At 39.1% G+C, this 16,227-nt stretch overlaps 1 protein-coding gene across 1 annotated transcript in view; it reads left to right on the forward strand.

Annotated features, from left to right (window-relative positions):
• LOC140227659 (SEC14-like protein 2) overlaps positions 1 to 15,900 on the forward strand; it is a 41,491-nt gene extending 25,591 nt beyond the window's left edge. The window contains exons 5-12 of the mRNA XM_072308075.1: positions 2,837 to 2,930; positions 5,974 to 6,068; positions 7,133 to 7,228; positions 12,810 to 12,954; positions 13,246 to 13,349; positions 14,160 to 14,308; positions 15,039 to 15,190; positions 15,698 to 15,900. Coding sequence (XP_072164176.1) covers positions 2,837 to 2,930; positions 5,974 to 6,068; positions 7,133 to 7,228; positions 12,810 to 12,954; positions 13,246 to 13,349; positions 14,160 to 14,308; positions 15,039 to 15,190; positions 15,698 to 15,900 — 1,038 coding nt within the window. The remainder of the gene's footprint in view (positions 1 to 2,836; positions 2,931 to 5,973; positions 6,069 to 7,132; positions 7,229 to 12,809; positions 12,955 to 13,245; positions 13,350 to 14,159; positions 14,309 to 15,038; positions 15,191 to 15,697) is intronic.
• Positions 15,901 to 16,227: the final 327 nt, after the last annotated feature.

Consider the following 16,227-nt stretch of genomic DNA (forward strand, 5'->3'; position numbering starts at 1 on the left):
GTTTGGTGCCAAATCCTTTTGATCAAGACCTACGCTTAATGATAAAATGAATGCCCCTTCTGTTGTGCAGCATTTGAACAGGTCTCTGACATTTTAAAGATACCATAGAAATCTTCACTGAAGAGCTTCTACTGCTACCAAACATGCCTTCCTTTTCTTATTCTTTCTTTACATGCTGCTTCAACTTCACACACTTCATAATCGGTTGTCAATCAGGGAAATGACTCCAAATTGCATAATTCATCATCAAACTTCAAGATGAATCTTGACTAGTGTTCCATTCGCCATGAAGCCCAAGCAGATAAAAATCAGATAATATAAACATTGTGATAATATGTTTTGGTTTGGTGCTCCCATTTCAGTATCTTACCTTGAGAGCTACGAAGCTTTGTAATTAAACAGAAGCTACTCATTTTTATGTCTGATGGCAAACAAAGATATCAAAGCATGATTGACAGCAGTACATATCAAATCTATCATTTGGTTTCTTTTTTTACATTACTTGCTTAAAAGTAAATCTCTTTGGGGAGAAATGCTGTTCAAACAGCAAGTTGCTTTAAATGATGGTGATGAGAAATGGTTGGGGCATATATATAAAGTGAGTCTAATAGGAAACTAAATTGTCACCATTAGAAAAACAGAAAGATACGAGTTTCTCACATAGGAAGCCATGGCTTTTCATGTTATGTTTTTGACAGTCCTCTTTCTTTTCTGATTCTCAAATGGAAGAAGTCATATTTTGTGCATACTCAGTTTTATAACTTAGAGCGTGTTTCTACTGAGCGACGAAAATTCGAGGTGATGCCAGCCGATGTGTGGTGATACCGGCCGATGCGTGGTGACACCTCGAATTTTTCCTCAGTATAAACAGATCGGGTAGTGGCCGATGCCGGGTGATGCGAGGTGCTCCGTCGTCCACCTATTGAGGTGGTCGATGCGTGGTGACGCGAAGGACGATTCTCAGTAGAAACACACCGGGTACGAAATTCGTGGTGTATCGGACGTCTAGAATTTCTCCCCGCGCTTTTCAATCGGTTCATCGCACTCACTCCTTCGACACATGTGTACAAAATACGTGTGTACACACAGCGACCGTGTTCGCATCATGCTTTGTTTGTACCAACTCCCTTGTGTACGTGTTATAGGCCCTATACGTTACGTTACATGTGAATTGTGGCATTCATCGTCTATTGTTCGCGTGATTAACAGCCTAACTTATTGCATTACTAAGCCCTCATCACTTACTTTGATTTTACACCGCTTAATTTCATTTTATATTGTCTCGAATCGCGAGAGTACCACATTAGTATGTCGCAGCCTTGAGAAAATCTCAACTGGACCCTCGATCTCCAAAGATTTCTCATCAGTCAGTGGCAGGATACCAGTATGTTAGTTCGGGGTATATTGGATGGGGAGACGAAGAGAAAAGGCTTATCAAAAAATAGCCGACGCAGTAGCAAAGCAGGCAGGGTTCGGATCGTAGCGCGCGTGACCCAATCTGTGACTTAAAAATACCCGACTTCCGGAATCGCCGCATTTGCACGTCACCTTTGCATCACCTCGTATTTTATCGCTCAGTAGAAACAGCTCAACTGGTCGTAAAATACGAGGTGCTGTGTTGGACAAAATTTGTGGCGATGCCAGGGATGTGAGGTGCTCTCAGTAGAAACACACTCTTAAATAGCATTTGGCCATTTTTGTCAAGAAAAATATATGAAGTGTTAAGTGTGTGGATATCCAAGTCACATGTCAGTACATTGAATTACCAGATGTCCATTGTCAGCTTTCTTTTGTTTCAGTACCGGCATTTGATGATACAATTACACTTGTATAACCTTATTGCTATCTTTTAATTCCACTCTAGTATTCACCAGCCTGTTAATGTTTTTCATTCAAAAACTTTGTATTAGGTGTAGTTTTTCCCTGATTTAATTTCGCAAATGCACAAAGGCATGTGCACACACACATATATTGAGTAATTTCTGTTAAAGGTAGGGGATACCTTTGACAGAACTCCCAAAATGCAGCAAAACATTAAATATGAACCTCAGGGGACTTGTTTAGGCCACTGCTTAGAAATTTGGAAGTCAACAGTTATCTACAATTTGAATAATGCACAAAACTCAACTACTCAGTAGTTCTGTGTGTCAGCCACACTTAAGCCTTTTTGTTGCAGTCTTCTGTATTTTTTATCTATAAACACAAATCTAAAAGTATAAGAGCTGATCTAATAACATATAGAGTGTGTGGCAGGAATGTATATAAAAATGTTTGTAAGTTTTGATGAACTTTATTCACAAAATATACATGATGGACACACATGCAGTGCATGGGTCTGCAAAGGTAGCCTAGTAATGTACTGGAATTTACGGTGAGCCCCGAAAAGAATTCAATTCAAAATCTAACGGTCAATAAAAATGTACTAAATGTTACCTTCCACTTTCAATACTTTATGGGAGTTTCTAAAATGATACTCTCTTCAACATACCATTGTGTTTATACAACTCTTCATTTAAGGCATGCAAATGGGATTCCCTACCTTTAAATGAAGTGATGTACATAAAGCATTTGCTACTGCTAGTTTTGAGGCATCTGTGCTTATGTTTTCATGTATGTCTGTAAGTAGCTATTCACTTTTCTACTCTGAGAATGCCCAGATTCATAAAATGGGTTATGAAACCATTTTCTGTGGCCTTGTGGTGTAAACAGGAATAGCACAAGTAGTTTAAAAACTTCCTCTGATACTTACTGATAGACCAGATGCCATGGTCCAGATGCAATGGGGACAGTTTTTTTCTCCCGTTATGTCATTGTTTCTCATCTGTTACATCACCAGGTCTTAGAGAAGTACAGAATAGGAGGGACAATAGGCTTCGGCAAGGACGGCAGACCAATCTTTCTTGATCCGTTTGGCCTCATCGATTTCAAAGGTAACCAAGCTCAAAGCTGGTTGAAGGGTTGCATTCCCTCTCACTTTTTTTTTTTCACTTACACAATTTTCTGTCTGTGGGTTATTGTTTTTTCCAGACAGAGTGAGAACAGTACAACCAGGGAGGTGGAAGAGAGATCCACCTCCCTGGTACAACCAAGCTCAGAAAATGACTCTGATAAAGTGTGGAAGGTGAATCACTGTGCAAGCTACATCAGTCTTTTCTCTCTCTCCCCCTCTCCTTTTCTTCATCTCTTTCTCTCTCCCCTCTCTGCCTTCGTTCTATCTCTCCCTCTCCCTTTTGTCATCTCTTTCTCTCTCCCCTCTCTGCCTTCATTCTATCTCTCCCTCTCCCTTTCTTCATCTCTTTCTCTCTCCCCTCTCTGCCTTCATTCTATCTCTCCCTCTCCCTTTCTTCATCTCTTTCTCTCTCCCCTCTCTGCCTTCGTTCTATCTCTCTCTCTCCTTTTCTTCATCTCTTTCTCTCTCCCCTCTCTGCCTTCATTCTATCTCTCCCTCTCCCTTTCTTCATCTCTTTCTCTCTCCCCTCTCTGCCTTCGTTCTATCTCTCTCTCTCCCTTTCTTCATCTCTTTCTCTCTCCCCTCTCTGCCTTCGTTCTATCTCTCTCTCTCCCTTTCTTCATCTCTTTCTCTCTCCCCTCTCTGCCTTCGTTCTATCTCTCTCTCTCCTTTTCTTCATCTCTTTCTCTCTCCCCTCTCTGCCTTCATTCTATCTCTCCCTCTCCCTTTCTTCATCTCTTTCTCTCTCCCCTCTCTGCCTTCGTTCTATCTCTCTCTCTCCCTTTCTTCATCTCTTTCTCTCTCCCCTCTCTGCCTTCGTTCTATCTCTCTCTCTCCTTTTCTTCATCTCTTTCTCTCTCCCCTCTCTGCCTTCGTTCTATCTCTCTCTCTCCTTTTCTTCATCTCTTTCTCTCTCCCCTCTCTGCCTTCGTTCTATCTCTCCCTCTCCCTTTCTTCATCTCTTTCTCTCTCCCCTCTCTGCCTTCGTTCTATCTCTCCCTCTCCCTTTCTTCATCTCTTTCTCTCTCCCTCTCTGCCTTCGTTCTATCTCTCTCTCTCCCTTTCTTCATCTCTTTCTCTCTCCCCTCTCTGCCTTCGTTCTATCTCTCCCTCTCCCTTTCTTCATCTCTTTCTCTCTCCCATCTCTGCCTTCGTTCTATCTCTCTCTCTCCCTTTCTTCATCTCTTTCTCTCTCCCTCTCTGCCTTCGTTCTATCTCTCCCTCTCCCTTTCTTCATCTCTTTCTCTCTCCCCTCTCTGCCTTCGTTCTATCTCTCTCTCTCCCTTTCTTCATCTCTTTCTCTCTCCCCTCTCTGCCTTCGTTCTATCTCTCCCTCTCCTTTTCTTCATCTCTCTCTCTCTCTCTCTCTCTCTCTCTCTCTCTCTCTCTTTTGGACAAACTAAACCTTACAAAAGCATTCAGTCTTTATGGTTGACTTTGTCTGTATTTTGAACGCCATAAGGCCAAAATAGGGAAAGCTAGCAGCATTTAATTAAACTGTTGCTGTTCCATACTGAATTTTTAAATGCCCATAAACTTTTTGCAGGCCACCAGGTTCCTGTACGGAACAGGTTAAGACCTTACCAGTACAGATGTGCTGTGTGATTGTTATGTTTTTTCCCTCTCTTTTTAGGCAGGTACATATTTAAAAGTTTTGAATTGCTACCATTGTGTCATGGATGAGATGGAATTGCAGATAAGTGCTTCGTTGTAATCAAACCGCTCACTTCATGTGATACATCCATTCTCTTTGTGGAATTCCAAGAAAGGCATTGTTGTCTATAGTGCCTAATTTTCATTGTACAATTACTTGCAGTAGCATTCTATTTAACAGAACATATTATCGTATGAAGTGGTGCCTTGCGGGTCTGTATATAGTGCTCTTTCATTTAGACATGAGGTAAATGAAGAAAAAAAAATGGTCGCTTTTAACTGAGTTGTATCATAATGTGTATGTGTGTATGTATCATGTGATTGCTAATATTAATGGTCATTGGTCTTGATGATCAGCTAAGACTATGAATGTGAATATGAATTTCAGCGCATTTTAACTGACAATTACAACGGAGACACACATTTCATATTGGGCACACAAAGTCACACAGTGTCTTGATTGTAATGGATCGTACACTGCACATTTTCACATGTTCAAACATGAAATTAAGTACTCGATTGCTTCTCAGCAAAATTCATAAGAAATCACAATGAACAAGGATGATGACATAGCAGCCTCACATAAGAATGCATGATTGGGTGCTTGTGGAAGCAGAACAAGGGAAGAAAGCATGCATAAATTCCACACAGGTGAAAGCAAGTTTTATTTTTTCATGGAATTACATGGACTGCATTACTGGAATATGTGAGCCTCTGTGTCATCACACTTGTACAGTATAATATGTCTTGGGGTTTTTCAGGGTATTGGCTTGTCTACTCAAGGACCACAATAAAGTCCGCAAATCTTTACATGGCGCTATCAATTTATGTACTACACAGTGTAAAATCATATGAATCATCTGGAATGTCCCTTAAACCAGACCTATCTATTCATCTCTGCCAATTTAACTTATGCCTGTAAAATTTAGTTGCACCCAATGTAATGATGACAAAATGATAATTTCCCCCAGAACTTGATGCATTATATAGTACGATATGCTGTATAAGCTGTTATTTTTGCAAGGGTTTAATTTCTGCGAATTTCGCGAATCACAGTTGGATCGCGAATTTAACAACCCGCGAAAATGTCTATGACCTCGTCATTCGTGAAAATACATGTTTCTGTTTGTGAAAATAACAGCATATACAGTAAACCAATCAACTACTTGACAGGACTTGCTATATGAAGCGTATATAGGCCTATGTGTGTTTATATTATATTTCAATATATAAACTATGTATGTTGCTTTTTGACATGATAAATTTTGTAGTCATACTTTGTGGAAAATCAGTATGAAGAAATGATATGAAATATATATAAATTTCAATCCGTAGTCTGCCGTTCTGTCTCCACTCATGTTTGTTCCTAGGCTTACTGCATTCTGTCACTAACACGGACATGATGAAGTTCTACATCAAGCGCTTTGGAGGTCTCTACCAACTCATGTTGGAGCAGTCAGAAAAGGTGAGGCTACGAAATGAAGTCAGATCTCAGATGTCGTGTCTTTAGCAGAGGTTCTGGAGATCATTTGTATCTAGTTTTATAAGGAATGCAGGATTTACAATCATTGCTATGAGAGAGAGAGAGGAAGAGAGAGAGCAGTTGGGAATTTCCTACTGTTGTTTATTCATGTATATGAATATATATTTATATGTTTGTTATATGTTCAGATATTTTTTTCTCCATTGAAACTTATTGTCCTTGAAAAAAATGTATATGAGGAATGGCAGAGAAATGTTAAATGTCGTTTGTGGTGAGAATGAAGTGCACTTTTTTTCTTTTCTTTTTTTTTTACAGTAAAAGCACTGAAAGACTCAGAACAGACGTATATTGTATGGCCAGATACACATAACTTGACTTCTTGCCATGGCTAGATGTGATTGACTGAGTGATAATAGGCCTTCCCTATCTCAGTTTACCCCAGGTGACTAGCAGTAGTCTGCAATCAGTATCAACCAGGCATCCTATGCCCTTGTAGAAGATGCAGAGGAAGGCTTTGTGAAAATACAGAATACTGTAAAAGTTGATATTTTCGTGCAAGTAATTTTTTTTCTCTTGGCCGGGTAAGATAAAATTCGCATGTTAGTAATTCCGCGAAATCAGAGACATTAACCACTGGAACATGTGTCATGCAAAAATAGTCACATGCTTTTATTTTCGCGCTTGCTCCAAGTTAAAGTGCGAAATGCGCAAAAATTTCTACACCACGAAAATTTCCACTTTTACTGTATTCTGGAAGACCATAGCTTCCAGAACTTTACCCACATAGATTGAAATATGCATATACCAATTTTGTTTATTGACCAAACTGGACAAAAATGAATACCTAATATAAGCCTTGTCATTTATCAATGTTAAGTGTACCATTTTCATGAACAATGACTTTTATATTGTGTCTTTGTCTCACAAAATGCAGTGCATGGTATATATTGGAATTCAGGCTGATACACTTGTTTTCTTCTTTCCATTTCTTGGAGTGGACCTTCTTATGTCTTTCTCTACTTTTGATATTTGTTGTTCTTGAATAGTTGGATAGGAAAGTAGAAGGAATTCACTTCATCATGGATTTTGAGCATCTAGGCCGTCAGCATCTGTCCAAACCTGCCACCCAGCTGCAGATTTCGGTAAGTCATCAAGAGGAAATTTTTTATTGGATTTGATCTTTGTGTACAGTATTTTGTTATGCCTCCGCCACGAAGTGGTGCCGGAGGCATTATGTTTTCGGGTTGTCTGTCCGTCCGTCCGTCCGTACGTCCGTACGTCCGTACGTCCGTACGTCCGTACGTACGTCCGTCCGCTTTCGTTTACGCGATAACTTGAGTAATGTTTACTGGAATTTTACCAAACTTGGTCCAAGTATGAAGTATGATGGGGCAATGATTTGATTAGATTTTGGGTGAAATCGGCTAAAGGTCAAAGGTCAAGGTCAAATCATGAAATTGTATCCGTTTACGCGATAACTCAAGACTGGATGGAGAAAATTTCACCAAACTTTGTTGGAGGATGATGTATGATGGGACAATTACTTGATTAGTTTTTCAGTGAAATCGGACAGAGGTCAAAGGTCAAAGATCAAGGTCAAATCCTAAAATTTATCTGTTTACGCAGGGCTGCACACTAACCCATTTTTTCTGCCGGTCCAACCTGTCTCTGTCGGACCGGTAAATGCCCCGTTTTAACATTTTTTACCGGTCTGAACAGAAAATTTACCGGTCAACAACGACAACCTAAAAAATAAACTTATTTTCTTGTTTTTTATGGACGTACCCCCCCCCCACCCATGTACATTTTACAGATTAATATTTTTTTAACTTGCATTATCTATTGCACAAGAAATAAAAAAAAAAAAAAGGAAAAACTAGAATGTTTGTTTGTGAATTACAGTGTAAAATGATAATGAACAAAATTAGATTGTATCAAATGCGTTTGTGTCTTTTTCTAAACATCGGCGCACGAACTTGCTGCGTAACCTGCTCTTGGTGGTCAGTTGGATTGCGACGATTTAATGAATTACTTTAGCTGTGAAATTTTCTGATGTACGCGCTCCAAGGAGTTCTTTATTTTTCTCCCGATAATCTATTCGCATTTGTGCATGCGCTCTTGAAAGGCACACGACATGCAGGGCCGAATTTGCAATCCTTTTTGCGCCCATTTCCACCTCAAATATTAGCGGGATTGTGACGATTTCATAAATTACTTCGGCTGTAATCTTTTATGATAACGCGCCAAAATGGGTTGAAAATGTGTCCTTCATTTTTTCCCGATAAACTCTTCGAATTTCGTAAGTGCGTTCTTAAAAAGATGCACCACATGGCCAAATTCATGATACTTTTTGCGCCTATTTCCACCTCAAATATTAGCGGGATTGTGACGATTTCATAAATTACTTCGGCTGTAATATTTTCTGATGCAAGTGCCAAAAGAGGTTGAAAATGTGTCTTTTATTTTTTCCCGATAAACTCTTCGAATTTCGTAAGTGCGTTCTTTGATGCACCACATGGCCGAATTCATGATACTTTTTGCGCCTATTTCTACCTCAAATAATCAGCGGGATTGTGATGATTTCCTATTAAAATTACTTCGGCTGTAATCTTTTATGATGCACGCGCCAAAATGGAGTGAAAAATTATGTGTCCTTTACTTTTTCCCGATAGACTCTTCGAATTTCGTAAGTGCGTTCTTAAAGATGTTCCACACAGCCGAATTCATGATACTTTTTGCGCCTATTTCTACCTCAAATATCAGCGGAATTGTGGCGATTTCATGAATTACTTCGGATGTAACTTTTTGTGATGCACGCACCGGCTAGAATGATTGAAAATGCGATCTTTATTTGTCTCCCCATAATCTCTTCGCATTCCGTACATGCGTTCTTGAAAGGTATACGGCACGGCGGAATTCACGATCCTTTTTGCGCCTATTTCTACCTCAAATATCAGCGGGATTGCGATGATTTTATGAATAACTTCGGCTGTAATCTTTTATGATAACGCGCTAAAATGGGTTGAAAATGTGTCCTTTATTTTTCCCGGATAAACTCTTCGCATTTCGTAAATGCGTTCTTAAAAGATATACGACACGGCCAAAAATCATGATTCTTTTTGCGCCTATTGTTTCCTCAAACTTCAACGGGATTGCGATGATTTCATGAATTATTATTCGGCTGTAATCTTTATGATGCACGGGCCAAAAGGGGTTGAAAATGTGTCCTTTTTTTTTTTCTCCCAATAATCTCTTCGCATTTCGTACTTGCGTATACGACACGGCCGAATTCACGATCCTTTTATCGCCTATTTCTACATTGAATATCAACCGAATTGTGGCAATTTCATGAATTACTTCAGATGTAATCTTTTGTGATGCGCGCACCAACTAATAGAATGGTTGAAAATGCGTTCTTTATTTTTCTCCCCATAATCTCTTCGCATTCCGTACATGCGTTCTTGAAAGGTATACGACACGGCCGAATTCACGATTTTTTGCGCCTATTTCTACCTCAAATATCAGCAGAATTGCGATGATTACATGTATAACTTCGGATGCAATCTTTTATGATACACGCGCCAAAATGGGTTGAAAATGTGTCCTTTATTTTTCCCCGATAAACCCTTCGCATTTCGTAAATGCGTTCTTAAAAGATACACGACACGGCCAAAAATCATGATTCTTTTGCGCCTATCGTTTCCTCAAACTTCAACGGGATCGCGATGATTTTATGAATTATTATTCGGTTCTAATCTTTATGATGCACGGGCCAAAAGGGGTTGAAAATGTGTCCTGTATTTTTCACCCAATAATTACTTCGCATTGCGTACATGCCTATACGTCACGGCCGAATTCACGATCCTTTTAGCGCCTATTTCTACATCAAATATCAGCGGGATTGCGATATGTCATTAATTATTTCGGCTGTTATCTTTTGTGATACATTCACCAGAAGGGTTGAAAATACGTTCTTTAATTTTCTCCCGATAATTTCTTCGCATTTGTGCATGCGTTTTCAAAATTATACATTGCATGCAGGGCTGAATTCGATATTCTTTTTGCGCCTATTATTGTTTACTCAAATTCCAACGGGATTGCCAAATTTTCATGAATTACTATTCGGCTGTAATCTATATGATGCAATCGCCAAAAGGGGTGAAAATGTGTCCTTTATTTTTCTCCCACTAATCTTTTCCCATTTCGTACATGCGTTCTTAAAAGGTATACGACACGGCCGAATTCACGATCCTTTTTGCGCCTATTTCTACCTGCAAATATCAGCGGGATTGTGGCGATTTCATGAATTACTTCGGATGTAATCTTTTGTAATGCACGCACCAGAAGGGTAACAATGTGTTTTTTATTTTTCTCCCGACAATCTCGTCGCATTTGTGCATGCGTTTTTGATGAACAACACGGCATGCAGGACTGAATTCAAGATCCTTTTTGCGCCTATTATTTCCTCAAATTTCAACGGGATTGCGTTGATTTCATGAATTGTTATTCGGCTGTAATCTTTTATGATGCACTCACCAAACTGTTTCCTTTATTTTTTTTTTCTCCTCTATAATCTCTCCGCATTTCGTACATCATAAGCTTTTGAAAGATACGACGCGGCCGGTCGAACTCATGATCATTTTTGGGACGATTTCTACCTCAAATATGTAAGCGGGACTGCCATGATTTCATGATTTTTTTTTTTTTTTTCCTCCCTAGTATTATCTCTTCACATTTTGTACATGCGTTCTTAAAAAGTTCACGGAAGGGCCGATTTTGTGATCCTTTTTCTGAGACCATTCTGAGCGAATGAAAATATTCATTTGTGAAATCAGTGACTTTGTAAAATGAAAATAAACGCAATCAGATCCATTTACTGTATCGCTGAATATCGAATGTGTTTTTACTTTTTCTAAAAATCGACGCTAGTATATTAGTGCTAACATAACTGCCACGCTGCAGCGAAGCCGGGATCGGATCGATCTTGCGTTAAAAATCATGAGTAAAATGACCCAGAAATGCGTGCGCTTCTATCAATGCTTCTTGTCTGGTATGACCGCCGATCGCAAGCAATCGAAAAGCAGTTACACTGTATACATGCTTTGCATGTATTGCATTGCATGCAGTGCGTGAGCAGCGCCAAATGCGCAAGCTAGCGCGACTCCGATTAAACTGGTCGACTGCTAGTGCTCAAAACTAATCCCGTTTACTGTACAAATTGCACCGGTAGACATAAACGAAAACTTGCGTAAAACTTGTTGAACAGTGCGATATCTTGCATTCTGTTTCTCCCTGAACGGGGCTGCTCTTTTTCTTTCTACTGACCCCACCAATTTTTTTTTTTTTTTTTTTTACTGGTCAAGTCGGACCGGTAACTTGTGGATTTCCTGAAAAGTTACCGGTCCGACAGTGACTTTTACCGGTCTTTGACCGTCGGACCGGCGCCAGTGTGCAGCCCTGGTTTACGTGATAACTCAAAACTGGATTAAGCAGCTTTCACCAAACTCGGTCCAAGGATGATGTATGATGGGACAATTAGTTGAGTAGATTTTTGTGACATTGGCAAGAGGTCAAAGGTCAAAAGGTCAAGGTCAAATGCTAAAAATGTTGCTATTTCCCCCATATCTATGCAATGCCAGTAGTTATTTTCTTGAAACTTAGTGTAGACATGTACTACTGCGTAAAGATTCTCCAGAGAGAGTTTCATGTCATAAGGTCAAAAGTCAAAAGGTCAAAGGTTAGGTGAAAATGTTGCAATATCACTTTTCTTGCAAATGGTTCAATGTATCTTCATGGAACTTGGCACATATGCATGTACTGACTGGCAGGGATTATCTAGGGAATTCAGGGGTCATGGGTCAATAGTCAGGGGTCAAAGGTCAAGATCAACTCCTAAAAATGTTACTATTTCCCTCATATACTAGTATATGCAATGATTCCATTATTAGTTTTAAAATTTAATATATGTACATGTATTGGAGATTCTCTTGGAAATTTCTAGCCAGAAGGTCAAAAGTCAAAGGTTAAGGGTCAAAGGTCGGGTTTGAATGAAAAAAAAATATATATATGTACTGTAATTACACTCTTTCTTCATACCTTGAAAATTATACTCAGTGCATAAACTTATAATAAGGTCGGTCAGAAGTCAAGTAAAAATTTTCAATTCCCCAAATATGTGTACCTGCACTCCTTAATAGACAATTATAGCAAACCCAGTTCATGGAAAGTGAGCATTCAAGATATTTCTGACAAATCTGTCCGATATTTTGCCAGTTATGTGAAACTGTCATCACACATTGTGAAGACATTGTGCTATATACCTATTGGGAGAATCATGCATTATGGCGGAGGCATCAGTCGCCATAGCGACATTTCTAGTTATTAATGCATTGTAAATTCACAGACACTTTCTGTTGCTGTTTTGCGGTATTTTTAATTTTTTTTTTGTCACACTTGACATCACTTTAGTCATTATTAAGTGGAGGGGGTTGTGGAATGGAACTGGATTTTTAAGTATTTGAATAAAAAAAAAAATTAATGTTAAAGGTTGGAAGAAAATTCCCCACTGAAATAGGCTACAGGATAGCTTAAATATTTTTCAGTGTTTGTGGTCAATGCTGCTCCTGGTCAAATCATGATGGTGGTTTCTGCTTGAAACTTTGTCAAGTATCGCATATCCTATTTTTTCTTTCTTTTTTTCATTTGAAATTTTTTGTGGCACAGATAGTGAATATGTGTGAGCACCACTTTCCCGAGCTCTTGTACCGCATCTACATCGTGAGGGCGCCGCGCCTCTTTCCGCTCCTCTATTCTCTGATCAAGCCTTTCCTTGGGGAGCACACAAAAAACAGGACGGTCTTCTGTAAAGGTGAGCTATCTTTTGGAACAAAAAACCTTACTTTTGTTTTCAGAGCAGCTGCTCCATCTTCAGCAGTAGAGTTGATTGTAAGCATGCTTTGCTGTGAAGTAGTGAGAATTGTAATTTCTGTAAATTTTTTAAACAGATCTTTTAAAAGGGGAATAAATAGCTGCAATTAATGTGCAATCACATATCCGTCAAATCAGAAATATACAATATGAACAATTATGAATGCATCCAGTTTTAATGAAGATCCGTTGTATACATATTCTTTCTCTCTTCCATCCGTTCCTTGCTTAGACAACTTTGCCGAAGAGCTGCTGAAGCAAATAGACCCAGAAGTCCTGCCGAGGTACTGGGGTGGGACCAGGGAGGAGGACGGAGACCCAAAATGTCCGAGTCTGGTGCGTGGGAGAGAGAGTAGCATCCCACCATAACCTTCTCTTTGTCTCTCTTTCTCTGTGTTAAAAACAATGATCATCTCTTCAGATGTTATGTATTGTTGTAGTTAGTGTGACAATGATCATGATTACCATTGTAATGACAGTGTAAGTGATTGTTATAGTTATTGTTGTCATTGCCATTAGCAGTAGCAGCTGAACTAGGAGTTGTTATTATTAGTTGTTGTAGTCGTAAGATTACTGGAAGTAGTAGTAGTAGTAATAGTAGTTGTGGTAGTAGCAGTAGCAGTAGTAACTTAGTAGCAGATTTAGAAGGAGTAGATTTAGTAGTTATTAATTGTGACTGTTGTCTGTTTGCTACACTATTATCTTCATCATTTATTTGTGTTTGTAGTAGGAGGTTGTCTTAAATAGGTAATAGCAGAAGTAGAAGATCAACTTTCCATTTCTATAAATATCATCCTCATTATTGAGAGTAATAGGTTAATGGCAGTGGTGTAGATTCCGAAATGTGGCAGTGGCATGCTGCTTAATAATGTAATATACAATACTAAATGAGGAATCAATGGATTAAAGGGCTGGATGAAATGTAATGACTGTTTCAGTCTGGTGAAGGTTTTAAGAAATTATCGACATAAGACTCATTTTTCTGAAAGGATCATTTTTCTGAAAGGGTCATTTTTCTGAAAGGATTATGAATGAAACATTGTAGAAATGCTTGCATACCAGTAGTATCGATTACTTTCCCCTTTCTCTACTTGTAGTAACAGCTAAGAATAATCACATGTTTTGTTTTGTTTTTTTCCCAAACAGGTCAGACAAGGTGGCAAGGTTCCCAAGGAGCTCTACCTGACAGGTCGCGACCTCCTCATCGACAACTCGCAGATGACGAAGAAGGAGATTTCGAGGGGCGGTTCCCTCGACCTGACGTATCAGGTTACCAAGCAGAACAGCATTATCAAGTAAGTAAAACGTCTCTGTCATTGTAATAACATTCCTTCTCACTGTACAAGGAGACTTGAATTAAGTAAAACCACACAACAACAACAAACATACAAAACACAAACATACATATACGTTATGAAAGTTTTTTCTTCAATCAAGCTAAATTTAGGAATAAGTTATGGAAGAACATATGTATGGAAAATTTTATTGCTTCACACGGTGCTGTTTCACCGTACTATAACCAAGTGTACCAGCTTCCAAAAGCAGGACGATTCTACATGGATACAGTGTCGTACATTCTGTATAGATAAAGTGTTTTTCTTGCCATAGGCTAAATCCTGGATCAATAAAATCATAACAATGGAAGTTTGTGCACATCGGTCAAAGTAAAGTGCGTAACTGGTATTTGATGCTTTTGTTGGCTGACTTCACATATTGGCTGGAATTCACAAACATAGTTTAAATCTAATCCCTGAATTATGCAAATTTTGACTGTGTAAATGCAAATGACATATTGTATACACCAAGATACGTCCAATGATAAACAGACACTGACATGTGCATTTGGAATGTGTGCCCATTTCACACCTGCTTTAGACCACAAATAAAATTTAGATCATGGATTTGATTTAAACTACCTTTTTTGATTCGAGGATGTTGAATGTAGACGAGCTCACATCTGCATTGTAATCTCATCACATTCTTTAACCAAAATCGAATTTCATGCGGCTTTTTCTATCCTGCCAGCTATGAATTCCGCACCCAGGACCACGACCTCGGGTTCGGCGTGCACAGGATCGACGCCGGGGGCAACAAGATCGTCGTTATGAAACCCCAGCACTACAACTGCCACATGGTCCCAGAGACGGGCCAGATTGATCTGCAAGAACCGGGAACATGTAAGAATCAATTGTTCTTCTGCTACTTCAATTTAGAAAGGACAGCCAAGCGGTCATGGTCTTCACTTGAAAATATAAATAAATGATTGAATGTATGTCTCTTTCTCTCCAGCCCCCTTCTCCCATCTGTCTGTCTGTCTGTCTGTCTGCCTGTCTGTCTTTCTGTCTCTATGTATATTGTATGTATGTATATATGTTTATGTGTGTAAATGCACAAACAGCACACACATACATGATACTACATACTCTTTTTATAGGCAAACATAAAAAAGAATATATTTATGATTATATATGTAATATATGCAACAACTAATACTGAACTGTAATACAAGCTCTGTTACGTGTATTTCAACTGTTCGGTTTGAATAAATTGATATTGCATTGCTCTGCTCTATTTGTCTGTTGTTTGTTTCTTGGGGAATAATTCTTACCTTCGACCTCTTTGCTTTCTTCTTCAACCTCTCGATGCCTTACGGCCACAAATTGGATGGACGGACGGACGAGCAGATGTGGTCAAGTTTGACAATGGCTACAGCTGGACGCGCAGCAAGAAGCTCAGCTACTGGATCGAGCTGCTCGAGCCGGAGTCCGAGGACGGGGAGGCGGAGGTGCAGGGGGCAAAGAGCAAGGAATCGCCAGAGGGGGGCATGGCAGGTGACGAGGAGGATGGAGACTTTGTCCAAGCCAACGAGAATTTGCTCAGCGAATGAGCCTCCTCTGATGTTCCGTCGCATCGATTGTCATCACAGATTTTCCATTCTTTTATTTTTTTTTTTACTTTATTTTGCTACCAAGAGTATTGGCATATATGACTTACACAGTCATTGCATATATGTAAATGATTGTTCTAAAAAAGCTTTATGTATCATTTTCATCATTTAACTTTTCTTGGGAATATATTCACAATTTAACTTATCACAATAAGACAAGACAGAATGACTTTCAGGAAAAGATGTCATGCTGTATTCATTTGTCCTAGAAAGGAGCTGTGAATCCAAGACTACCATTTCAGATTTTGCACAAAGATAAAAAAATGA

Source organism: Diadema setosum, chromosome 4, assembly GCF_964275005.1.
Source record: "Diadema setosum chromosome 4, eeDiaSeto1, whole genome shotgun sequence".
NCBI classification, from domain to species: Eukaryota; Metazoa; Echinodermata; class Echinoidea; order Diadematoida; family Diadematidae; genus Diadema; species Diadema setosum.